This window comes from Suncus etruscus, chromosome 12, assembly GCF_024139225.1.
Source record: "Suncus etruscus isolate mSunEtr1 chromosome 12, mSunEtr1.pri.cur, whole genome shotgun sequence".
Lineage (NCBI taxonomy): Eukaryota > Metazoa > Chordata > Mammalia > Eulipotyphla > Soricidae > Suncus > Suncus etruscus.
The window spans coordinates 24,267,985-24,295,632 of record NC_064859.1 but is presented as its reverse complement, the minus strand read 5'-3'; the positions used below and the strand labels follow the sequence as shown (position 1 = coordinate 24,295,632).

At 43.5% G+C, this 27,648-nt stretch overlaps 1 protein-coding gene across 1 annotated transcript in view; it reads right to left on the bottom strand.

The window, feature by feature from the left end:
- Nucleotides 1-27,648, bottom strand: part of TGFA (transforming growth factor alpha) — a 124,420-nt gene that overhangs the window by 61,946 nt on the left and 34,826 nt on the right. Inside the window, exon 2 of the mRNA XM_049785121.1 lies at nt 24,250-24,303. Coding sequence (XP_049641078.1) covers nt 24,250-24,303 — 54 coding nt within the window. The remainder of the gene's footprint in view (nt 1-24,249; nt 24,304-27,648) is intronic.

The following is a 27,648-nucleotide window of genomic DNA, read 5'->3' as shown; positions in this document are numbered from 1 at the left end:
CCTAATGCTCCTATAACAAATGACCACTGATGTAATAAGTTAAAACAATAGAGAAACTGAGGAGATATATATATCTATATATAGATAACTAATAGTAGTTAAGGTACTTGCTGTGCTTATGGCTGACCTGGGGCTCAATCTCCAGAACTACATTGGGTCCCATGAGCCCTACCAGGAATGACCCATGAACAGAGCCAGAATAGGCCCTGAACATGCCAGGAGTGGTCCCCAAACCAAACCAAACAACCAAACATTTCCCTTTCACATTAAATATATAAAATACATATAATTTTGGAAATCCTCAATATGAAATGAGTATTACAGAGCTAAAATGAAGACATCCTTGGGGATGACATGACTCCTCTGGACTGTATTTTTTTTTTCAGTCTCTTGAGTTTGATGGAAATCTTCCTCTTCCAACAGCATCACTTTGGTATTCCACTTTTTTTTGCTCAGACCCCAGCCCTTCTCCCTCCTATGAGAACCCTTTAGACAAGGGGTCTCAAACTCAATTTACCTGGGGGCCGCAGGAGGCAAAGTCGGGGTGAAGCAGGGCTGCATAAGGGATTTTACTTACCGAATATTCGCAATAAAAAATCGCATTAGTAAGAAAAAAAATCGCAAAAACTCGCATTAAACATTTGCATACCCCGAACGAAACTGCTCGGGGTATGCGAATGTTTAATGCGATTTTTTTCTTAATAGTGCGATTTTTATTGCGATTATTCAGTAAGTGAATAATCGCGAATACTGAGATATTTGAAGGCCAGCCGCGGGCCACAAAATGTTGTACGGAGGGCCGCAAATGGCCCGCGGGCCACGAGTTTGAGACCACTGCTTTAGACACTATTGTATCTACTTACATGATTTGGGATCACCTCCCTGTTTCAAGGACTTTAACATATTGATGCCAGTGCAAACCACCAGTGGCTCACATTTAGATGTGGCTTATTTAACACAAACTGTAGCACTGGTGTCAACATGTTTAAGCAAACCTGCAAAGTTCCCATTTGGTGTGTAAGGTAATGGAGTTGCCAATTTGGGGGCCTCATTGGGAAATCATGAATCCTGACATACCAAAATGAATTCTCTTCTATTTATGCAGTTATCTATGATCTGTAGATAAATATATTCAGGTTTAATGGCTTCTTAAAATGAGTATTATAGTAAGAAAAAGAAAGTTACATGTTTTGTTTCCACAGTTACAAACCACGGATCAGAAACTGAAGAAAATGACTGCACCCTCTAAGACTATGCAAACCTAAGCAGCCATTTATTTAATAGCAAAACAATAAATAAAAGATTTAGGTCCAATTCACAGTAACCCAGAATCTGTAATCCTGAAAAACTTTTGTTGAAGTAAAAACAACAACAACAAACACCACCAACAACATCCACCACCAAATAAACAACCCAAGTGACAAAGCATCAAATGTGTTATTATCATTGACATATATTTGGCTCTCAGCCTGTGACTTGAGCACTAAGCATTCAATGAGGTTCAATAACAGACAGGCTCCGACCACCCATTGCAAAGCAATTCTAAACCTTTCCCAACCTCTTTTTACCATTTAATGCCCAGAGTTTCCCCAGTAAATATCATGCTGCAATGACTACTACTGTAGCCAAGACCCGACACAAATCTACCCATGTTTATTTCCTTAGGATAAATTCTTAGAAGTGGTATTTCTGGGTCCACAGGTAAGCAGGGCACATTAAAGCCTTTATGATGAGTGTTACCAAATGGCTCCCATAAAGGCTGTGATAACTCACACACCCAACAATTTGAGTCTCTAACATTATCTACCCTGTACACTGACATTTATTTTTATCTGTGCTAATTTGATCCCTGATGATGAGCTCTCACATTGATTTGCATTTCTTGGAGGACGAGACGGGCAGGACACCTTTGTTTACTGGCCACAGTAGTAGCTGTTTTTTTTTTTTTTTTTTTTTTTTTTTTTTTTTTTGGTTTTTGGGCCACACCCATTTGACGCTCAGGGGTTACTCCTGGCTATGCGCTCAGAAGTTGCTCCTGGCTTCTTGGGGGACCATATGGGATGCCGGGGGATCGAACCGCGGTCCGTCCTAGGCTAGCGCAGGCAAGGCAGGCACCTTACCTCCAGCGCCACCGCCCGGCCCCAGTAGTAGCTGTTTTGAGACTGATGTATTCAAAATAACCTGCTTGTCCTCTTACTATTGTGCCAACATTTCTATTACTGGTTTGTCTGAGAACTTTATGTATGAAAGATATAAATCCTCTGTAGGCTCAGACATCAGCATATAATGATGTCTGCCTGTGCATTTTCTTTACAGTGTGTTTTTTTTTTTGGTATGTATTTTCCCATATTTTTTTGTCTTCAATGTTCATATTAGTCTTTTCTTTTATAAATTATATAAATACTCAGTTCTCTTTCCTTAGATAAAGCTCATTATTCCATTTAAAAAAACATCCTCAGGGCTAGGGATTTAGTTCAGTGTCAATGTATTTACTTCACAGGTATGAGGTCCTGGGTTTGATCCCTGGCATCACTGAAAATAAAATAAAACGAATAAAGAGTCTAGCCAACTAGAACTCATTTTATTTTATTTTTAGAACTCATTTTGGAATCTGCTTCCATTTTTCTATTAACTTTACTCTTGCAATGTGTAACTTACAACCTAAGAATCAACTGTGACATTACTCCTCCTTTCTCCAATGATACGGAATACACCATTATAGTTTGTTAGATTTTGTTTTTTGGATCACACCTGATGACTTTCTCCTGTCTCTGTGCTCAGGAATCACACCCTGGTGGGGCTCAGGAAAACGTAAGGAGTAGCAGGGATCAAATTCAGGTGTGCCACATATAAGGCATGTGTCCTACCTAGTATACTATTTCTCTGGCCCTGAATGTCTATTTAAATCACAAGTCCACCAGGCTCCTTTTCCTTTTTCTGGAGCCTGACCACGATGGCTCAGGAATGTGTCAATCCTTGTGCTACTGTGCCAGTGTCATCAGATTTAAATTACTGTAGCTTTATATTATTTATTAGTATTTGTTGGTACAATTTCCTCTACTTTTTAAATTTTTTTAATACCTTCATTTTAGGGTAAACTTCAGTATCCTTTAGTCAAATGAGCCCTCACTCTTTCTGATCCTCTGGAAAGATTGACTAGAGCTATCTTGAGTTTCTAAAATAATAATGAGAAGAATTAACAGTTTTTAAAATTGTGCCTTGCTATACAGACACAGTTCTCTTTAGCCAAATAATTCTCTTCCAAAGGAATTTTTGGTATTTGTTGTTGCTGTTGTTGTTTTTTGGTTTGGGACCACACTTGGTGATGCTCAGGGGTTACTCCTGGCTATGTGCTCAGGAATTGCTCCCGGCTTGGGGACCATAAGGGACACCGGGGATTGAACCTAGGTCCGTCCTGGGTCAGCCACATGCAAGGCAAGTGCCCTACCACTGCGCTACCACTTCTCCAGTCCCCAGGTATTTGTTAAACATATTCTGAATACATCTTTAAGTGTATATTCTCATTTAATTTATACATTCTTTTATAACCCACCTTTAAAGGTGATCTTCTCCAGTATATTTTTGTTGGATTCTTATGAGAAAACCCACTGGTTATTTTCTTACACAACTTATTCTTCCTTAATATGGTTTCTTTTTGTTTGGTGAGGTGCACAACTGTATGTGCTTAGGGCTCACTCCTGGCTCTGCAGTCAGAGATCACTCCTGGTGGTGCTCAAGGGACCACATAGGGTTTCAGGAATTAAATCCAGGTTGGCTGTATGCAAGCCAAGTGCCCTACCTACTATACTATCTCTCCAGCCTCATTCTTACTATGTTTAATTGACTTTCTTATAATCTATAGTTTTCATGTAAATAATGACATTGTAACATCAGTCACTTATTTCCCTTCCAATCAGGGTTTACTGAGCTCTGTGATGACTGTGGTAGCATTACTGGAGCAGTCTCAGGGCGGTTGTTCCCTAAGAAAGGCCACTGCTAGCTTTATTGCTTGGTTTTCCAAAACTATGGAGATGTTAATGTTACTCTTGAAGACATATTTTATTCCTAAACAAGAATCACCCATCAATAATCCTTGTATTCAAGAAGATGTCTACAATTCCCCCCAAAATGGGCTGCCACTGGAACTCTTCCTTCTTACTACCCTGTTCTTTTGTGCAATATAGTGGGAAATGAATAATTTCTAAGGCTACGAGCAAAAAATGTTGATAGAGGAATAAACAAAATACTTCCTAATAATATGTATATAAAGATAAAGAAAAGGACAAGACTTGAGACTGAGCAATATATTACTTAGATCCAAGCGCTTGCTGGCAGGTGTCTGAGATAGAAGCTCAGCTCTTTCCTGCAAATTCTGATTTGGGGTAAGTCAGTAAAATACTCTGGGTCTCCCCAGTGAATGTTGAAAAGATAAGTAATAAGCAATAAGTGCTTGGTTTCCTCCTTTCCTCACTTCCTTTCTTTCTCTTCTTTACTTCTTTCTTTCCTTCCTCTTTCCCATTCTTTCTTGTCCTTCCCAAATATCAAGTGTCTTTCCGTTGTTAGGAACTGTATTAGCACTGAAGAAGGTATTAATGAACTAGAAGGACAAGATACCTGCCCTCAAGGAACTTAGGTCTTCTGGGAGAGGCAGGCAACTGATAGGTAAATAAACACATGAAATAATTAGAATCAGCGAGTGCTCTGAGGGAAAGGAGCAGAGTGTGATGGTGAGAGGCGTAGGAGGCCACCATTCAGGGTCAAACTTTCCAAGTAGGTAAAACAGACCTAGACCCAAAAGACATAAATTAACCCATTAAGGGGGAAGAGTATTCCAAGTCCAAAGAGGAGCACATGCAAAAACCTAGAGATAGAGAAGAAAGGAAAAAGCTTTTGAGGAACAGAAAGGAAGCCCCAGGGTGGAACCCAGCAGGTTAAGGAGGGGGAGATGTGAGAGCTTCTGTGGAGAATGAAGCAGGGTTGCAGGGGTTACAGAGCATAAGGATGCAACTTTAGACTGAACCTAAAAGTGTGTATAGCAATCTCATTTGCAAGAAAGACATCAATTGAACTTAGAGTTTTTTAAAAAAAAGTCTGCTAAGCATTTCTGTTTAATTCAATGAATCTCTAATGTCTGAGCAAGACCTAACACCATGCACCAAACAACGGAAATCACCACTGCACCATCAGTGAAGGAGTTTCGGAAGAAAAGGAGAACCTTCTTGTGAGGTTCTAGCTCCTTGAGCATCCATTCCTGTGAGCACATCACCTTCTGGGCCTCTAACTTCTGATTAAGAAAACTGGGAAGAGGCTCAGGCTAGTGGAAAGAAAAATGTGGCCTCCAGCATGAGGGAAGGGAGGAGTGGTCTCTAATACAATGCTTGACATCAAAGCTCCACCATGGAGGATGTCAGCCATGTTCACCTGACCAGTAAAAATGAATCATTTAGAAAGATCTGTGTCATAGCTATCTAGGCTGAGGGCCACTCCTTGCTTCCCTAAAGTCAATAGTTTAGATGAAAGGCAGGCCAATATTCTCATCAATAAAATTGCTTCTATTTCAAATGAGGTTCTCATACAAGATTTTGCCTTGGTAACTTTTAGACCCATGAGGAAAAATAATTAAAAACAGATTATTCATTCCCACGTTCACTCTTAGCTTTATCCATGGAAGACAGCCAATACGGTATTGTATAACCCTAGAAAATCAACTTCTTAGGCGATTACAGTCTACAAAATGGTAGCGTTTCAAGAGTCTGTTTGCAAATTGATTAGAACTCAGGATCTAACATCAGACTAAATATGATCAAACATAAGAAAGGACTAGCCAAATTAGTTCATCCAATGTGCCTCTGAGTTGCTTTGCCAAGTGTCCCTGGGCTGCCATTCCTGACATGCTCTGGGATTAGACCTGGGAGATGTTCTAAGACTGAATTCATGGGCACTTTAGTCTAGCAGTAGGCAGAAACATTGGCTCAAACCCCTGGATTTTATCTCTGTCCTAGCAAGGGCCCAGGTGTCAATTGAGGCTGTCTGGTAGGGTCAGGTAGAGTAGGGAGAGGGATCTAATTCTAGGGGATTACAGGAGCAAACCACAGATCTGAGATTGAGGGGAGAGTGAGGGCACCAAAAAAAGGTGGTGGCAGAATAAAAGGGGCTGCAGGACAAAATTGTGAGAAGAAACAGAAGCAGGAAAGGAGGTTTTTCCATGCTTCCTTTTCTTCCCTTTGGACCCCAAAAGGGATTCCTATACTGGACATAAACAGAGGTGAGTGGAGCTTTCTTTCATTCCCTTGCTTATACAGGGAAGGGATATGAATTGCACAGGCACACACAGAGTGAATTGGCTGAAGGAAAGGCTGTGCTTTCTGTGTGTGGCATTAGCCCATGGTGTTCAGTGGTTGGCAAACATCTCCTCCTGGGTTTGCTCTTTACTCGCACTAACCATGGGCTTGTGAGCCACAGCTCCATCAGTGTCAGCATGGGGCTTATAGCTCCTTGTTCCTTTTCCTACTCTGGACCAAGTTAGTTCCTAAAAGGGACTGAACAAACACGAAAGTCTGCATGTCTTCCCCGAAGCTTGTGAATTTGAATTTGAAGGGCAGGGGCAGAGTTTTGATTTCTTAGATAGTTTTAACATGTGGCCAAGATCAAGAACTTCTATCCTGATCAAAGGACCCTTTAACTTTGGAGAACTACACTGAGGGCTCTATAGAAGGAGCTTCCCTGCATTTTCTGATGCGAGGGACAGTTACATGAGCTGATTCAAGCAAATCTATGTGAACACCGAAAAGTCACATATATGTGGTAGAATGTTGGCTTACTTTACCTAAAACAAAGTTTATCTCTGGTTTCTTTGTATCTGTTTGTTTACAACTTGGTTTCACCCAAAACAAAGATTGTCTTACTTGTAAACCTGGGTGGACTTACTGCCCCACCCGGGGTAATCACAATGACTTAAATAAGAAATAAATAAAATAAGTAAGTGTAACACAGTGAATTTTCATTTATTTGGGAGGTCACATCTGGCAGTGTTTAGGCACTACTCCTGGGTCTGCTTCAGGACCTCTCCTGACTATGCTCAGGAAACTGTGGTGCTGAGGATTGAACCCAGGCATTCTGCATGCAATGCATGAGCTTGGTCTGCTGAGCCTTCTCACAGTAAATGTTTGCTGTTTTGTGCCTTTATACAGAAAAAAAGTGCTATTGTGGGGCTAGGAGATAGCTCTAAGGGCTGGACTGCATGCAGGTGGGAGCCCTGGCATTGAATGGTCTACCAAGCAACACTGGAATGATCCAGAGATTGAGCTAGAAACATTACTTGGTGTGGCTCTCAAACAAAACAAAACATGGAAGTTGTTAAAAACTGACATGGAGGGGTCAGAGTGGTGGCACAAGTGGTAAGGCATTTGCCTTGCCTGTGCTAACCTAAGATGGATTGAGTTTCAATCTCCCAGTGTCCCATATGGTCCCCCCAAGCCAGGAGCGATTTTTGAGCGCATAGCCAGGAGTAACCCAAGTGTCACCAGGAGTGGCCCCAAAACCAAAAACAAACAAATAAACAAAAAACTGACATGGAGAAGTCCCCTCCTCAAACAGTAACCTGATGTAGGTTCTATTTATTCACACGACTCTCCTACTATGGAAAATTAACAACAAATCAGGGACCAGAGTGATAACACAGAGGGCTGAAGCATGTGTCCTGCAGGTTCCATGCTGGCACTGTTTGTCCTTGTCCCCCCCACTCCAGGCACCCATCACCAGCTTAAGCTGGTGCCATATTACCCATCACTGCCCCATCACCAGCTTGAGCCCTAGCCCATAAAACCACACTGCCAGCCTGACTGTTACCTGGAGTGATCTTGGGATCAGAGCTCTGCTGGGGAGGCCCTCCCTGTCACACCCCCACCAAAATAAGTCAACCAGCAAAAATTAATGGCAAGAAGGTGACTTGCTTAATTTCTTTGACTAAATTAGTCAGGCGGCCATTCTGTGATAGAGAACAACTATTTGGATAGCACCAACGTGTTGGATAGCACCAAAGTGTTGTTGAAGATGGTGTTGGCCCCAAAGTAAGCCACTGGGCATGGGGCCAGCTTTTTTGAGGCCCTTTCCTTACACACTGAACTGGCTGTAGGTGCCTCCTGGCCATGTGCCACAGCCAGGTGCTTTTATTTATTTATTTATTTATTTAGTAGTTTAGGTAACAAGGTTGCAATAATGCCAACGTTTGTGGTTTTGATGAACAAAGTCACTGTACCTTCATGTGGTGAAGTGCTCATGAGTGCCCATGACCCTCCCTCCACCACTGCTCCCCATGACACCCCCTAGTTCATGTCTTCTTCCCTCCCCACCCCCACTGAGTAATCTCAGTTTGACAATCAGACGCCAAGAGTTTTCCTCACTAACTGGTATCTATTCCCTAACACGGGGGACCAGCTCTGGGCATGGGTAGAAGGCAGCCATGGGTTTCCACTGTGCTTCACGTACCCCAAGCTGGGACCTTGAGCTCACTGAGAAGAGGTTTGAGGCATGTGGATCCTGGAGAAGGGATGCTGGGGGTCTGACCCAGGTAGGACTCACTGGGCTTACACACCTTAGTCCCTGTTGTTGAGGCTGAGCATGGAGCTTTTGTGTGGTGGGGAGCAGACGTGGGCTCTGTGTGCAGTTGGTTCTGGCTGAGGAAGCCTGCCCTTCCCTGCCTGATAGGTGAACTATGTTCTTAGCTCTCTAGTGGCTGTCACTTCATCCCAGAGATGTTGCAGCCTCCACTATCTGCCAAAGCACCCTGGGGGTGGTGACTATCCCTTATATTTCTCTGAAACCTAGCAAGCCCTCTGCAGCAACTACTCATTTTCAGTTATAAAAAATAATGAAAAAAGGGGTTGATGAGATAGTACAGTGGGTAAAGACACTGGCTGACCTGGTTCAATTCCTGGAACCTATATAAGCCCCACCAGGAGTGATACCTGGTGGTATTTTAAGAGACCAAGAGTCTTTCAGCTTAATATTCTTTCTCTAGGGTAACAAGTTCTTTTTTTTTTTTGGTTCATTTTTTTGGCTGGGGAGAAGGTTGTAATTGCTTCTATGTCCTCATGATGAGGGTTAATCCCCAAAGCCTTTTAATCACAAAGTTCCACCATCAGGAAAACTTTCAGCTTATCTAATTATAGCCCCATCTTTATACATTTCTCCCCTGTACTCCCACTTCTTAAATGATTCTTGAAGCTTAAGAATCAGAAGGGAAATTAGGAGCAATCTCTGCTCACTGAAATCTATGAATAGACCTTACGTGGGTTCTTAAATCTCTCCCTGAACCTCCTGGTGAACTGAGAACCCCCACTCCGATTTTGCTCTAAGAATTGGAGCAGGCAGCCAGTAGACCTGTGGACTCCTTAAGCAATGGTGCTGCTGTGCTCATATCCGTGCTCTTGGATACGAGACGGGTGTCAGATTTGGGGAGCCGAGATCATTCTCTGTTTTCCTTTCCTGCCCTCTGCTGTCCTGGCTACTCAGGCCTTCAGGCTTTCTCTAAGGAACTCCTGGGGTTTTTCTTCCACACCTCTGTTCTCAGGCCAAGTCTTCTTGCTGACACTCAGCATCACTTCTAACATCTCCCACAGTCCTAAAGTATCCTGACTGTACTTCCTTTGCATTGGGCATCTTAATTCTAGAAAGATGAATTCTTTTTCCATTTATTAAATAAAATTGTTAATTGAATCACTGTGAGACAAACAGTTACAAAGCTGTTCATGATTAAGTTTCGGCCATATAATGTATAACACCTTCATCAGGGCACATTTTCTTCTGCTCTCCCCTTTGCTTTCCTCTATGACAGATGTTTTTCCTCTCTCTCTTGATTTCTCTCCTCTAATTCTCCCTTTATTTCCTTTTAGACACTATGGTTTGCAATATTGTTACTGAAGGAATATTATTTATATCTTATGTATATCACTTGACTTCCTTTCAGCACCCAGTTCTTATCCAGAGCATTCATTTACATCTATCAATGTCACAGTAGTCCCTTCTCTATCCTAACTGCATTTTCCCTCTCTTAGTCCCTGCCAGGGACTAGTCCTCCTGGCCCTCATCTCTATTGTCTTTAAGTATTATTACCATGCTAATTTTTTAATAGTTCACAAATAAGTGCAATCATTCTATTTTGGGAAGGGGAAAAGAGAATCACAGAGTTATTTAATCCAAGGTATTTCGTAAATCTCCCCTGACCTAATAGCTATGATATCTATGAGATCTATTTCGTCCATCTGTCTTCTTCAAGCTGAATAAAGTACTTAGAAATTTGTAGCAATTTGAGTTCCAATTCTAATTCTGGTTCTGCCTCTCTTTTTTCAATCTATCTGGTCCTCTTGGAAAAGTGATGTAATTATTTGAGCCTCAGTTTTGACAAGTGTGTCACAGATAATCTATCATAGAGTTTAGTAATTAAATGAAGATATCTAGAATATACTCAGAAGAATTCTGAAAACATTAATTCCTATTATTTCTAGGTGTATTCTATGTGATAACGTACAATTTTATTTTAAAGTGTTACTGAGGGGATGGAGGAATGGCATAGCAATGGGGCATTTGCCTTGCATGTGGCCAACCTGGGTATGGCCCCCAAAAATCTACATAAATAAGTAAATGTTTTAAAAAAAAAACAAATGCTTTAAATGCTTTAAATAAATGCTTTAAAATGCTAATTTACTTTTTTAAATACTAAAAGCACAATTATCCACGAACCTTCACATACTTTTCATGTTCAAATTGGATCTTTATTCTGAAAAAGGCTGGGAAGTATTAACAAAGGAGTAAATCTTTGGGGAATTGTCTGCAATGACAACTGAAATCTTATCATCTGCTCAGGTATGTTTCTATATTTCTAGAGCCTTCACTGTGTTTAGGTGTGTTTATTTAGCAGGAGAGTGGGTAGACATCCATCTAGATAATTTTGTAGAGGTTCCTATGTTTATTAAATAATTCATGGTGTATTATTACTTATCACATCCCTGAGCATCAGGAAACTTCATTTGTGGAAAATTTTATAACAAAATCAATACCATTCACTTTTAAAAATAATGCCTTCCTGAATCTACTATCTATAACAGGGAGAGATATTCATTATATTTCAAACTCCCCCAAAGCTAAGGAAAAAAGGTCCAGAAATAGAGATCCCCAACAAGGCTGCCCTTGACAACTGGAAATCAAAACACTTTTCTGCTAAACCCTAGATCCATTCTTATTTCTTATCAGGCAGTTTCCCCTGGTCCAGCATGAGCATGCTTTACTCTGGAAGAAATATTTGACTCAATGCAATCTGGGGAGAAAAGGGTAAGATGTGTGCAACTTCCATGCCACATTCTGATGAGGTAGCATTGCCATAACTTTCAAGCAGGAAACTAGGAAGAGAAGAATATGCTTGCAAACCAGACAGTGGTTGTGCCAGCAAAAGTGTTCACCGAGCCTGGAAGGATTTTCAAAGTTTAAAGGTCCCTTCACTAATAAATAACTAGATGCCCACAGCTGGTGCTCAAATTCAGAAACTTCAGGTTGCAACTTGGGCTTTTAGAGAACAAATCTAAATCCTACCTACCTGTACCCTACCTACATTTCATCACACAGGATAAAAAGTGGGTGCTATGAGTGAATAGTCATAACCTGAGGTTCTTTGATCCTCCTCACCAAGAACTTGGTATTCCTGAATACTAGTGAGTCAGTCCGTGCACAGATATTTCTGATTTCCAGAAACAGCAAATGATGATCCAGTGACAGTGAGGGCTAAGCCAGCAAGACACAGGCTGGTACCTTCTACCCTTAATGTCTTCTCACCTGCCTTAGCATCATGGGATTTCAATGTTCACAGGGACATCAAAACCTGCGCTTATCACAGTGAGATGCCAGGCTCTTCTACATTAAAATCTTGCAAACATCATTGCAGGAGCTAATTCTGGGGGGTGTGGGGTGTGGGTGATTGCATCACAAAGCCAGAGGCTCTGCATCACTATTTATGCACCGCCATCACCGAACAGGAGAGGTGGCAGCAGCCTGCACTGTACTGAGTGGGGGCACATATAACTTCAGGGCTTTAACTCCATCTTGTCATTCTCACAACTTTCGGGAGGTGTGTTTCTGGGGTTTCATTTCAATGATGATGTTGAGGTTCAGAGAACTTGAGTAATTTGTCTAAGGTGGAGAGAGAGAGAGAGAGAGAGAGAGAGAGAGAGAGAGAGAGAGAGAGAGAGAGAGAGAGGGAGGGAGAGAGAGGGAGAGAGGGAGGGGGAAGGAGAGAGGGGGAAAGAGGGGGAGAGAGGGGGACGGAGAGAGGGAGAAGGAGAGAGAGGGGGAGGGGGAGAGAGGGGGAAAGAGAGGGAAGGGGAGAGAGAGGGGGAGAGGGGGAAAGAGAGGAAAGGGGAGAGAGAGGGAGGGGGAGGGAGAGAGGGAAGGAGAGGGAGAGAGAGGAAATGAGGGAGAGAGAGAAGGAAGGAGAGGGAGAGAGGGGGAGAGGGCGAGAGGGGGAGGGAGAGAGGGGGAAGAGGGGGGAGTGGGGGAGAGAGGGGGAGGGGGAGAGAGAGCTTTGTTATAACCTACAAAGATAAGATGCTTGCAATTTCTGTGAGATGAACTAAGATTTCAGATTCAAATGGTTATTGGTGAAGAGTTTGGATGAGCATCCCAGACCTCACAGGTACATTGGCAACTGTCCCATCAGGGACAACCTCTTGAGTCAGTAAGGTCCCCATACCCAGTCTCAGTGCCAGGCACTGACTAACTTTTCTTCCTCTTAAAAGAGCAGCCGCTTTGTTTCTAATTTTAGTTTTAAAGCAAGCTGGGTGGCAATGAATGGGAAAGTAGAAAAGAAATGAAAATCAGGCATAGTCCATTTGCCAGAGATAATTCATTTGACGCTCTATATTTGTCCTTTAATTTTATATCTGCTTACAGTTTATAACCCTGACATGGTATCACTCAATGTGACATGCTGCTCTTTCTATATCTATATCATGTATAGTTTCTAGAAGCTTTAAATATTCATCATGATTAAAGGATTCTCATTTTCCCTCCTATTTTCCACTTGTTGACATTTAAATCGACGCCATCCATCCCTCTGATGGACAATCCCCAATTTCTCTCTCTCCCTCTCTCTCTTTTACTTGCTCACTTGCTCTCTGTGTAAAATAGGTGTCTAAATATTGGGGTCACAGGGTGGAACAATTTTAAGGACCTTGTTTATGAACACCAAGTAATTAAATTCTTTATTAGAACTAAGCTATTTCCCAAAAAGCCAAGATCTGCATCCTTTAATAATAACCTCACACACAATAGTGTCTGGTATTTCCATTCTCAAAGAGATGCCAACTAGATAGTTTAGAAATATAATATTACATCAATTCTCCCAAGAACATATAAGATCTTACAAGAATAAGACTTGTTCTGTTGTGACCAGGGCTGGTATACAGTAAGTGCTCAGGAGTTACTTGTTATTCTGGTATTTGGGTAACATTACTAGGACTATTTTTGATGTGAGTTTAGGCACCCTCCCCTGCCTTCTCATACTTCCAGAACACCTGGCAGCTGAAAAACCATCCCACAAAAGCCACAGTATCAGCAATAGTGGTTGGAATTCCTGGACCACATGGCTGCAAATGTGGCCACATGACAACTCCATTTGTGTTTCATACTGTCATCCCTGTAGGAACACACCAACGTAGTATATCTGAAGCCACCTAATATTCAGAAATAAAGTAATAAAATGGTCAACTAGCAACAAGAGCTTACTAAACTTTCTGACTATGACTTAATGACTTTATTGGAGATACAATAATTTTCTCCAATTTGCTTATGGCTATACCATCCCTCTCTCGCTCTCTCCCTCCCTCTCACTGTCCCTGTTTGGTTTTTGGGCTATACTCAGCGGTGCTCAGGGGTACTCCTGGTTCTGCATTCAGAAATTGCTCAAGGCAGGCTTGGGGGACCATCAGGTATGCTGTGAATCAAACCCAGGTCATTTGGGTCAGCTAAGTGCAAGGCAAACACCCTACCACTGTGCTATCATTCCAAAATCCTTTCTTTTTATTTTTTAGAAAAGAATTTCACTCCCACTTACAAATGTATTATGATCAACATGTCATTGCTATGATCAACTATGTGATAATGTTTTTGAATAAGGTAAATTAAATAAAAAATTTAGAAATACTTCTTGACTGAATGACTCAAAGAATCAGTCTCAGTGCTAGTCTTTTTCCCTTTCCAGGTCTGATGAGGGGGTCTTCTTTACCCTGTACCAGGCTTCTGCTGCTTTGTGGAACTTGGTTTCTCTCACATTCCCCTACAACTTGACCACAATTGCTGGATGACCCCAGAGTCAGGAGAGACAAACCACTGTATTCTTTCTTTGGAGAGTTCGATGCTAAGAAGCATAGAGAAGGACTAAGTTGATATTAGAAAGATTTTTGAAGAAATTACAGAGCAAACACCCCAAACCATTGCAATTTAGGTCAGTATTTCCCAAAGTGGGCAAAACAGCCCCTGGGGTGGGGGGGATGGCACTGGAATGATCCAAATGCAATAGCAGCAGCCTTGGGTGCAATGGGGCATTGAGCATTGAGTAATTTTTATCTCTGAAAAGGGGGAAGTAGGTCAAATAACTTTGGGAACCTCCAATCTAGGCCTATGATATTTGGGAATTGTTCTTGCAAAAATGCCTGGCAGAAATAGCCTTTTTTTCAGCTTCACAGTTGACAGACATAACCCAGAAGAGTGACCAAACAGGTGAGAAGAAGCCCAGCATATAGGCCGACTGGGAAAATGGAATTTTTGTTTTGTTTTGTTTTGTTTTGTTTTTGAGTCACACTCTACAGTGTTCAGGGTTATTCCTCACTTTGAATCCAGAGCAATCCCTGGCAGCCCTTTTTGGTGTTAGGGAGTCTAAGCAGTGTCATCATATGCAGGGTAAGCACCTTTATCTCTCACGTCATGAACAAGACATGATTTCAACAAGATAATGAAAAGTACATGACAGCCACTGTCCTGCTTTTCTGCAATTTTAGTTACCAGAGGCCAGCCACGGTCTGAAAATACTATTTAGTAGTAAGATATTTTGAGAGCAGAGGCTCATATTCATGTAACTTTTTTTTTGGTTTTTGGTTTTTGAGCCATACCTGGCAGTGCTCAGGGGACCATATGGAATGCCAGGGATCAAATCCGAATCGACTTTGTGCAAGGCAAATGCCCTACCACTATGCTATCTCTCCAGCCTCCTCATGTAACTTTTTTTTTGGGGGGGGGCACACCCAGCAGCACTCCAGGGTTACTCCTGGCTCTGTGCTAAGGAATCGCTCCTGGCAGGCTAGGGGAGATATATGGGATGCTGGGGATCGAAACCTGGATCCATCCCAGCTCAGCAGCTTGCAAAGCAAATGTCCTACTGCTATGCTATCACTCTGGCCCCACTACCACTCTTCTATCATTAGTTATTATGGTTAATATTTCAGTGGTTTTAACTTATAAATTAAATGTAAAAAATAGCAACCATGGGGGTGCATTCCCTGTAGGGTTTAATGGCTTTGTGCTCTCAAGCTAGCAAGGTCACCCAGGAAATTTCTTGGGAGCTATTAGGGCAAACTTGATGATGCTTGGAGGGGCTTTTAGTATTAGGGATAGAGTTCAGGGTCTCACACTGGGCATGTGCTCCCCAGACCTGTAAATTAAAGTTTATCAAAGGTATAAATGCATTATAGTAAAAAAGCATATATATGTGTATATATATGTATGTATATATATGAATATACATTAAATATATATAAACTGAATGATCAGTTTCAGACATCTACCACCAGGCATCCTAAACATATTTCCTATGGATAATGGGGATGGGGGTGCTACTGTGTACAGTTTGGCATCTGAGTAGAAATTGGAAACCCTGTTGATATAGAAACAGATATATTATATTTTCTTCAAAGAAACCCAATTGGTAAACCACAACTTTATGTCTTAATCTTTTACTCCAAGATGTGGAAATTAGAAATTTATCTACTTAGCCTTGAGCTCACTGAGGGGAGGGTTCATGTAGAATTTAATTAACCTATACTGAATAAATAATGGAAACTGCAAAGTAGGAGATCAGCAAGGCTTCTATAGGTCTAGATTTTTAAAATGACACAGTTATGTAATTTGTCATGCTTCTTTTTTGTGGGGTAGCACACTCAGCTGTGGTCAGTGCTTACTTCTAGCTCTGAGCTCAGGTATCATTCCTGGAAGACCTGGAGTCCCCCCAAGTACTAGGGATTGAACCCAGGTCAGCTGCATGTAAAACAAGTTCCCTACTCACTGTACTTTCTCTCTGGCCTTCTTTTTTGCTTTTAAGAAGGCAGATACTCTCTTAGACTATCAAGCCAATGCCCTCAGCAGGAGAAGCTGCTAGTTGAATGGTTTACCAATTTATTTGTTTTGATCAGTTAAACTGTATATTTATCAAGAGGATATTTGTGTTTGTTTCCAAACGTGTTTATGTCAGTTGTACTCATTATATTTACATAATTTAATTATACATTATGTAAACTAATGAAATAGCTGTGCATAAGGAAAGAGCTGTTGTTTCTATTATAAGTTGGGTGTTTTGAAAAGAGTAGTTGAAGGCGGTAGATGAAAAGAATTTGACAAATTAGGAGTGAATAAGACAACAAAGAAATATTAGAAGCATGTTTTGTGTGTGATTTTCACATTTGCTAAGCTCTGACATGAAAGAAATAAAACCTGAAAATTATAGAAGATGTGATGTGGGTACAGGTTATATGAGCAAAGTGTTCCAGAAATGCTGGTATATGAAGTTCAGCCTAACTAAGACAAAACTTTGTTCTTTCTAAAACAAATGTATTACGATCAATTGTGTCAACTATGTGATAGATTTCCTTTAAATAAATTAAAAAATAAAACTTATCTGGACATAATACCTTTTCTTCCTTCCTGTCATGCTTTTTCAAATCCTCAAGCCAATCTTGTTGCTAAAAAATGTTGGATATGGTGAAAGATATGTAAGCCATTATGGAAAAAAATATGTTTTTAATCAGAAACTTTCTTTGACGTACATGTATTATTATTATATCAATTTTATTATGTTATGTTATGTCACTATATTATGTTAGTTTACCTCATTATGCTAATCAATTTTGTCTCTTGAATAAATTCTTACAATAAAAAATATTAAAATAAATGTTGGATATGGCCCACTCCAGTGATTTTATGGACTATAAATCAAAAAGATACTGCCTTTATGCCACTTTTTGAATGTATGGGGAGGTGGGGATGGCGAGGTATTGGGAAGACTGTAGAGCCTGCTCTGCTAAGGCCATACAGTCAATGAGTCCGAATTACTGTCCATATCCAGTAAGTCCATATGCCCCCTTAATCTGGTCAATCACCCCTCTGTGCCCTCTGCAAAAAAGCAAGTGAATTAAAGAACTGGATAATGGGGGCTGGAGAGATAGCATGGAGGTAGGGTGTTTGCCTTGCAAGCAGAAGGACGGTGGTTCAAATTCCAACATTCCATATGGTCCCCAAGCCTGCCAGGAATGGATTCTGAGTGTAGAGCCAGGCAGCACTCCCGAGTGCTGCCGGGTATGACCCAAAAACCAAAAATCAAAAAACAAAAACAAAGAACTGGATAATGAGGTTATGTTTTTGCAAGGACAGAGGGACTTTCCCATTATCTCCAAGCTTTCTGTCATCTCTAGGACCTGCCATCCTCTTTTCAGAAGAAAAAACTGTTCTGTTCCTAACTGGAACTTTTTTTTTTTTAAAACAAACCAACAAACACAAAGTGTCCCCTAACTGCACCCCAAGGCTATTCTCACCCTAGCCTCTGATGGGTGCAACAGCATCTGAAGGTGGTCCCCCCACTTAGGAGAAGACTGTTCCAGAAGACTGTGTAGCTCACACAGGTGTTTGAACCTTTAGCTTCAAACTAAGGCATATCAACTCTCTGGGGCTTAAGACACATATGTGGAGAAGTACCCCCAAAACATGCGTGTCTTCTAATTTTAGAATGAGTTCAGCTCCACATGGGAAAACTCCAGACAATGGAATGGGGAAGCAACAGGCAGTTCTGAAAAGCTTTTGATCAGTGAGATGAGCATAAGCAGATCCCTTGCTTGCTGGCTATTCCTTGTTTCCAAGCAAGCAATGCCTTCAATGACATTTTCTCCCTTAATCTGCTTGGCTCTCCCTCGTGCACCCCCAGCCCAAACTTTCCCTCAGCACACAGTTAAGCTCAGTGACCCCTTTAAAATCTCACCACCATCTCTTCAGGCAAGTTGATAATGGGACCTTCCCACAAATCACTACACTGAGTCCCCAGTTCTCTCATCACCGTCTTTGAAAAGTCTCCCAGACACGAAATTAAGCAAGCCTAACCCAGGTGGGTGTCATTAGACAGGGGAGAGGAAGGAGCAGAAGTTCAGAGGCACCCAGTGCCCAGATCATGCCAGGCAGATAGCAGGAGGAAGGCAGCAGCCTGGCTCCCAGGTGTCGGAGCCAGGCCTTCACCACACCCCTAAGTCATTAGAGTTGAGTCTCATGAAAATATGGGAACCAGATGGGCGGGAAATGTGCGACATTGCAGAGGGTTAAGCAAGCAGTCACCTAGCAACTTAACTGGCGCATTCTGTCCCTTTTAAGGAGCATGAAAAGGTGCCTTTTGAAGATAGGTTGGAATCCTTCCTTGAGAGGGTATGACGGATGTTTGAAGTTGCCTTGACCGTGCCTCCAGCTAATGTTTCTCTGCCTGCTTTACAAACTGACAACCAGCAAGATAAAAATTCCCTGGCCCAACCCTCAGATTACTGATTGCAGTCATGCAATTACTATCTTTACTTCAGCATTTCTCAACCCAGGTCATCACATGATGTGTGTGTGTGTGTGTGTGTGTGTGTGTGTGTGTGTGTGTGTGTGTGTGTTCCATAGGAAAGAAGGAAGGAAGGAAGGAAGGAAGGAAGGAAGGAAGGAAGGAAGGAAGGAAGGAAGGAAGGAAGGAAGGAAGGAAGGAAGGAAGGAAGGAAGGAAGGAAGGAAAGAGAGAGGGAGGGAGGGAGGGAAGGAAGGAGGGAGGGAGGGAAGGAAGGAGGGAGGGAGGGAGGGAAGGAAGGAGGGAGGGAGGGAGGGAAGGAAGGAGGGAGGGAGGGAGGGAAGGAAGGAGGGAGGGAGGGAAGGAAGGAGGGAAGAAAGGAAGGAAGGAGGGAGGGAGGGAAGGAAGGAGGGAAGGAAGGAAGGAAGGAAGGAAGGAAGGAAGGAAGGAAAGAGAGAGGGAGGGAGGGAGGGAAGGAAGGAGGGAGGGAGGGAAGGAAGGAGGGAGGGAGGGAGGGAAGGAAGGAGGGAGGGAGGGAGGGAAGGAAGGAGGGAGGGAGGGAGGGAGGGAAGGAAGGAGGGAAGAAAGGAAGGAAGGAGGGAGGGAGGGAAGGAAGGAGGGAAGGAAGGAAGGAAGGAAGGAAGGAAGGAAGGAAGGAAGGAAGGAAGGAAGGAAGGAAGGAAGGAAGGAAGGAGGGAAGGAAGGAAGGAAGGAGGGAAGGAAGGAAGGAAGGAAGGAAGGAAGGAAGGAAGGAAGGAAGGAAGGAAGGAAGGAAGGAAGGAAGGAAGGAAGGAAAAGGGTGAGGAATGCCTTTCTAAGCCATGAATTTTGCAGACAGTATGGGTGGCCATACTTCACTGAAGGCTCCCACAGTGGGTCCCAGACTGTTCTCTCATCTGTGGGGTGGGTCCCCTCAGGACTAAGATAGAGGAGTACTGCTTGGCTGTTCCTGCAATGACAGTATTAGAACCCGACTCTTCTGGTTCCAAGAGAATTAAATATGCAGCAGCCTCATTCCACTTTTCGACTGGGGTCCATAGAGGGATGGCCAGTAGAACCTGCAGGGTTTCCCAACAGCCTAAGGCAGCCTCAGAAGTCTTCTCAACCAACAAAGATCCCAAGAGTTTTGGTCTCTTCCAGATTTAAATTCAGCAGACTAGGAAAGTAAGACCCAAACAGAAACCAGATGCATAAACTTGCCTAGAGACTTGACACAATTGAGACCAACTGGGCCCATCACCCCAGGATTCCTGCCTTCTAGCATAAGACATAGTATCCTCCCAGGGTCTCATGTTTGAAAAGCATTTACAGATGACAGCAATTCCAGTTTCCAGTGCCTCTGGCACCATCTACCCTACATTTGGGGGTCAGATAAAAGGAATGTTTGGAAGAAACAAGTGGAACTTCAACAGTAAAGGCTAGGGCAGCTATCAGGTCATAAGTACAGACAATGTTTTTACTCCCAAAACACAGGAAGCCACATGGGATTATCACCTGCTCTTTTGAGTCCAAAAGCCTCAACCTGATTGGCACATGGAGTTTGCAATCTTCTCTCAATCCCACTTCATCAAAGCATGAAGATGCCTGTAAGACTCCTTGCTTCATCATACCAGAATGTAGCAAGACCTTCTATGGCCATTACTTTTTCTTATCCCTATCAAACTCTTAGATCACAGAGACCTACATATTGATGGCATCTATCAAGCATCTATCTTAAATGATCCCTATATGGGGAGTTCTGGAATTTAATGAAGGGGATTACCCTTTCTCTGTGAACGCAATGTGTAAGTGATTCAGAAGAACTCATATGTGAAAAAAGCCAGATATTTCATATAAAAATAAGCACATTTTGGTAATGAAGAAACAGTACAGTGGACAGGGTACTTGCTTTGCATGCAGCTGACCTGGATTTGATTCCCAGCATTCCGTATGGTCCCTGTGTCATGCCTGGAGTGATCCCTGAGCACGAAACAGGGAGTAAGCATTGAGCATCACTGAATGTAGCCTCAAAACAAAGGACCACATTTTTTAAAAATTTTTTAAATTAAAAAAATTTTTAGCATATTTTATAAAAAGTTTTTACTTAAAAATGATCATTCAAAAACAAAATATGAGGGAGGTGGAGTAGTAGCACAGTGATAGGGTGTTTGCCTTGAGTGTGGCTGACCCAGGACAGACCTGGGCTCAATCCCCGGCATCCCTTATGGTCCCCAAAGCCTTCCAGGAGTGATTTCTGAGCGCAGAGCCAGGAGTAAGTCCTGAGAACCTCTGGCTGTGGCCCAAAAAACAAAAAACAAAGAAAATATGAAAACATTAATGGTAAAGCAAATAAAATGCCACAGACATGAACGTTGGTATCATCTATCCTTCATAAGTAAAATCTAACAAAATAACTGCAGTGAACTTTGTGTTGCAGTGGAACCATAGTTGTGTTCTTTTAAGTCCTTATCTGTTAGATACAGGAAATATTCTGAGTAAATTGGACTTTGCTTTAAAATATTCTGCAAAGAGCGAAATTTTAAAGGCGAGGAAAGAGATGTTAACTGCTACAGTTGGAAAATGGGTAGATGGGGGATGTCTTCAGGATCATGTCTCTTCTGTGTATGAAGGATCTATAGTAAACATTATCACATAGCTTTACTTAGTAAATGAGGGCACAGAGAGATAGTAGAGTGGGTTGGGTGCTTGCATTGTACGAGGTCAACTAGGATTTAATCCCTCGTACCCCATAAGGTTCCCTGAGACCCACCAGGAGTAATCCCTGAGAACTGTCAAATATGGTATCCCAAAACACAGCTTTACTTAGTAAATTAGTCAAAAGTCAGCCCTTTCCTCCTATGTTGGGGAAGTGAGGGTGGATCTTAGAGTCATACCCCTATAAGAGTTTCAGTCATGTCTGGTGAAGACAGAAGTGGGAAAGACAGAAATGATGATAGCCGTCCAGGACCTGAGCCATCTTCTAGAACAGCTTTTCTCAACTGAGAACAATCTGGTACTCAGTGGGTCTCTAGCATATTCCAAGGTGGTCAGAGGTGAAAACTGATCAATGGCAAGGGGCAGGGCTTGACCTTAGACTAAGGGGTCAACTGGTAGAATAGGAAGACCACAGAAAGAATACAGGGCCCAAAAGTGGCCGCAGTTGGAAGAAGATTAAAGAACACAGTTTTAGAAGAAAAGAAATGTTTCCTAAAAGACATAGCCAGCCCGCCTGACTTGGTGGCCCAGCACTAGCCCTTGGCTAGGACATGGTGAGCACAGCCCTAAGCGTCTAACAGCCTTGTCCTTTCCAGACTTATGTCTGGGTCTGGAGGCAGGGATATCAGAAAGAAATAAAAGTGGGAAGTGTTATTTCATGACCTATAATTCCCAGTGCTAAGTCACCTGCCCACAGAGAGAGGCAGATGCTCAAGGCAGTGTAACTCTCTTCACTCAGCCACAGACTAGCACTCAGTTGATGACAGGGCAAAGTGAAACATAGCAGGAGACATCTAATGTTTTTGGAACAAACGTTGCAACAAAGGAGATTAAGCATCCAGGTGGGGGTTGGCAGAGACATCTTCCTCAAAGTCCAGAGAGGAGAGATGGATCAGAGCATCACATCGACAATAAGGACAATCATTTCTGAACAAATGCAGCAGAGCTTCCATGTCAGCTCTGAAGGACTTTGAATTCCCAGAGGGCCTGGAAAGAGGCTCATGTATGCCATGTACCTAGTCCTCTTTTGTCCATCAGAATAAATGAAGACAAGCAGGAGGGTAAAATAATCAGAGGAATCTCATTCGCATAGATGGCTGCAGGGGCACTTGCTAGCTCTGCAACCTGTTGCCTGCACATGGCTCTGGAGAAAACCCAACCTTTATTTGATCAGGCCCTAAGAAGAAGTCAGGCATGGAATCAGGATAAGCATGCAGCCAAATGCATCTTAGAAGGGGATCAGGACCCTGGTGGGAATAACTCAATGTATGATATACATAGACTGCATTATCAGTAATAAAACATAGCTGAAGATATACACAGATTATATAATTGAACTATGTGATACTTAGAATGTATATACACATATGATATAGTGCCACCAACCTATCCTCCCGAACCTCAGACCTTTATATCTGAAGGTATCTTGTGATGTGGAAGATAGATTCCAAAGTTAAAACATTGCTTCATGGCACTCTGGTCATCTAAAGCCCAGAATTACTACTCTGTGGGATGCACACACTCTCACTGCCAGTCTAACAAAGCACTCCACTGGTGAAGAGAGTCTTCTTTCACACTGCTAACCATGGACACCTGCAGGAGTCAAGTGCATAAAGGCTATTGGCTCTCAGAAAAGAGGGGTTCAAAAAGCTGTGGCACCCTGGGGAGTGGTGGCATCTCTGCCAGGGTGTTTGGAGGAAAAGATAGAAGAAGAAAGCACTAGGTGGGCTGAATGGTTGGTCAGGAGTTTAAGATTAAGTACGATTCATATTCTTCTGAGGCCCTGCCCTCAGTGAACCCTGGAATAATGAGGCAACAGAGCCAAAGCTATTGTAGTGATATGCTTCATGCCAGCTTAGGAGGCAGTCAGAATGGCACACTCCTTTGTTGCTGGCATGAAAGCCAGTTCAATTCTGTAGCAGAGAAATTTGGTCATTTGTACCAAGGGTCACACACATATTTGTTCTCGCTACTGGAGATCTATCAAAAGGAAGGAAACCTGAAGAAGGAAAACACTGCTAGGCACAAGGATGGAGCAGCCCAACTTCAACTAGAAGCAAGAGAAATACTCAGTGGGGAAGGCCTGATTAAATTACACACATCCATTTTAATGGAACATAATGACATTTCATTTTATTTTTGGAACATCATGACATTTTCAAAGAATAAATTTCAAAACTTTCCAACAACATGGAAAAATGCACAACCCCAAACTTGAGTTTAAAAAGCAAGATTTGAAATCATTTTCTATGACTAATAATATGAAAACATGACTGCATGGGGACAGTGCAAGGGGCGCGGATCATCCTGCGCATCCTGCCCACGAGAGTTATACCTCTGACATTTCCCAAACTTTCAACTTAAACTTTCAACTTCCCAGTCTGGGATCTTTAAAACTAAATCATGAAAATATTAGTACAAATGTCAAGAGATAAACTGGAATATAATGAAGTTAAAAATCACCAGGCAGAAGCAGACAAGAGAGTGCAAGAGTTTGATTCTCTTTTATTGGGAACGAATTGGGGCCATCCCCAGCAATGCCTGGTTAGAGTCCACATCCAGAAAAACTCAATCGTTCAGCTAGAGAGATCACAGATCAGACCTCCTCACAAGCCCAACATGAGCTCAGCAGGACGAAGCTGTGAGCCCTTCAGCCCCCAGAGACCAGCCCTGGTTTACTCCCTGCCACACGCCCCCCTCCTTCCCAGTCAAGGGACTCACCACTCAGGGCGGCGGTGGTGTTCTCCAGGGCCTGACACACAGCCAGCAAGAAACCTGCGAGGACAAGGAAAAGAGCAAAAGTCAGAGCATACTTGGCAACCCTTTCAGCAAACAGTAGTGTGGCGGGCAACACACGGATTGTGATTTGCGGGACTCAGAGCAAAATGAAAAGCAAGGACACATTGTTCAAAACGCCAGAAGAAAGTGCCAGGAAGTTTGTCCTGTCTCTATCACAGAGGGTTTTTGTTTGTTTTGCTTGCACAGAGGGGTGTGTGTGTGTGTGTGTGTGTGTGTGTGTGTGTGTGTGTGTGTGTGTGTGTGTGTGTGTGTGTGTGTGTGTGTGTGAGTGAGTGAGTGCTCCCAGTCAACAGCACATTTCATGAACCACAGCCCAAATGGACAACCTAGTCGGGTACTTTTCTCTTCCAGGGATCAGTCACTCACCAGCTGAGAACATTGTAGCCTGCTTCTGATGTACAGCAAGATGGGGGGGCTTCCATCTTGGTCCCCCCCCCCCAGGGACCAAGCCCTGCTGCTGCCAGTGATATGGGGAGAGCTATCTCCAGGCTCCCCCAACCCCAGCATACATGAGAGTGCAAACACCCAACTCTATTTTATGGTGTCCAAGCTCCAGAAGCAGTGGACAGAGGCAGGCGAGAAGCTCCTCAGAAAGGCAAGGAGAGGTGGTAGGTCCACAGGAACTCCTAGTAGTGGAAGTTTCTGAAAACTTCATTTAAAAGAAACCTCTCGACAGTTATGCAACCAGCAGGAATCCCATTTGGGTGGGTTCCTCCAGGCCAAGAGTAGAAAGGCTACCACGATCCACAGACCCTTCAGAGTAGAAGGATCAAGTCAGCACAGGAAAGCTCCAGGGGGTACCCCCATCCCCCCATCTTCTAGTGGGCCCACTGGGCTCCTCTCCCCTTTTCCCTCAGGAAAGGGACTCATAGGTCCTCATTTATAGGCCAGGTAAGGCACTCAGATTCAGGACTCTCTGCAAGGGCAAAGAGCTGCAGTTCTGCCTTTACTCTGGATTTGATCCCCTACATTGCAGAGTACCCCAGCACTCCCAGGAATGAGCCAGGAACAGCCACTGAGCATGACCAGGTGTGGCCCAAGAGGGGAAAAACAAACAAACAAACTTCAGATTGCCTTGATGGTAGAGCTGCTGAGGATTTCCCACTGTGAGCCCTAGAGACTTGAATCAGATGCTTGGCTTCAGGAGGTGAGAGGAGAAGATATAACCCCACAGCTTCTCTGCCCCTTCCTGCTCACCTTACAGTGACTGCCTCTGTGCACGTCTAAAAGCCTGAACTTCTACTCCATGCTCAGGCGACCAAGGAAGGCCCTCAATGACCCAGCACCCCACAGAGAGCTTTGGGCCAACTATCCAGGGACACCCAGTAACCTGGAGAATAACATGGGATGCTTTGCATACTTCTCTGGAGGAAGCGCTGCTGGCTGGGCACAAACTGTCCCTGAACAAGTGATTGAGCCAACGCCTCGCTCCTCACCTGCCAGTCAAAGGAAGCATAGACCAGGCAACCTCTGCTCCAGCAAAGCTGAAAAGACAGCAGCTCTCCAGGGGCATCTTGGGATCAAGTGGCCGCCCCTCTTTGTTCCTCATTAGTGAGTTACCAGCTGTCAGGCTCACAAAGGTGTTTGGGGAACTAAATCAGAGTTTGCAAAACCAGCCTGGGAAGTGGCGAGGAGGGACACTGGGCTCAGTCAGGGGACAGACAGTGTCTCCCCCTGCCCCTTTTCCCTGCCCTGGGTCTATCTATGGTGACATCAGTTGAGATGCCGAAAAGATAGTGTGGGCTGCTGGTGGTGGGGTGCATGCCCTAGAAGGACAGGCCTCATCTGCTTCTCAGATAGGAACTCACTGAAGGGGGGGGGGGGAGGGAGGGAAGGGGTTTAAGGGGAGGTGGACATTCCAGTTTTGGGCCCAGCACCAGGGTCCACAAAGATATTGCATTTAGATCTCATTCTGTCTCTGGGCAAAGTCTGGCCTCCAAGCCTGGGGAAACTGAGGTTTAGCTCACTTAAGAAGTAGGCACACTCTGGCAGTGGCTATGAAACAATGGAACACTGTATGCACGGAGTTATCATTCACAGTATTGTACATCATTGCATCTCAATCAGAATAGGACACAAAAGAAACAGAAATTTGCCAAACTTCCGACTTCCAGCCCTGTTCTGTCAGAATCCTGTGACTACACCATTTGAATCCCTAAAAAAGTGCAAAGACCACTTGACACACAGGGATGGGCATGTTCACTAGCCATAGCCCCCCAACAACCATCCTACCAGCCTAACAAGTGAGGCTCAGAAGCCCATTTCCAGAAGGCAAATACATTGCCTCTCAGGGTTCCCTTCATGGCCTCCAAGTCCCCCTGCCCTGAGCTAAACCTGCTGAGGGACAGAGGGGTGAGAATGTACATATCCCCTCACTGCCCAATCTGCCTGTCCTAGGGCCAGATTTCTGGCCACAGGCTGCATGTGTGGGATCTGGGCTGTGTGACACATTCTAGAAACACAAGGCCTGGAGAGTCTAGGCTTCCCAGTAGCACCTGTGGAGACACACACACAGTGGCTTAGGGAGACATGGTTCCATGACGCTGGCAGCCCAGTCACAGGTTCCAAGCTAGACTCTGCTGGTCACAGGCCTAGAAGTGCCTGTCACAGGCCTGACCCACCTGTCACAGAGCCTGGATGTTCCTGTCACAGGCCAGGTCCTACCTGGTTCAGGCTCAGGCTAGGAGACAGGGTTCCCTTGAGGCTCCCTCCTACCCATCTCTCATTTCTGTTTAAACAGTTCTATAGGGAGTAACTCTAGGATTGCTCCCCCAAAAAAGGTGCAAATGGTATAGTATGAGAATAAACCCCCAAGTACAGGAAGAACTGTGAAAGGTGGAGCTCCTCACCCAGTATAAACTGGGGTTCCCCAGTGCCCTACAGGAGGGACAAGGGCCTTGGGGGTACATAAAGAAACCAGCTGCTAAGAATGTAGAGAAATGCCTCCAACCAGAGTTGTCCACAGTGAGATCAGTCACTGATTTGGGGGTTCACAGAACAGAGCCATTTCCTGATGTGCCAATGGAAAATGTGGGGCTCTTGCCTCTCCTATGTTTCAGGGGCCTGTCCCCACTCTGTGTAGCTGGGACTCTCACTGTGTCTTCAAAAAACAGTGACCGTCTCAGTTAGGGATACTCAGGACCTTAAAGATATAAAACAGTTTTAGAATCTCAGTGACCCCAGAAGAGATTTCCACACCCTATGGGCTATGCCACAGCACCATTTGCTTTCCAGCTTCTCTTCTCAAACTATGAATGGGCCATTTGCCCGGAGAGATTTGGAGCTTTATAGCCCAGCTGATTTGGGGGTCTCCATCACTAG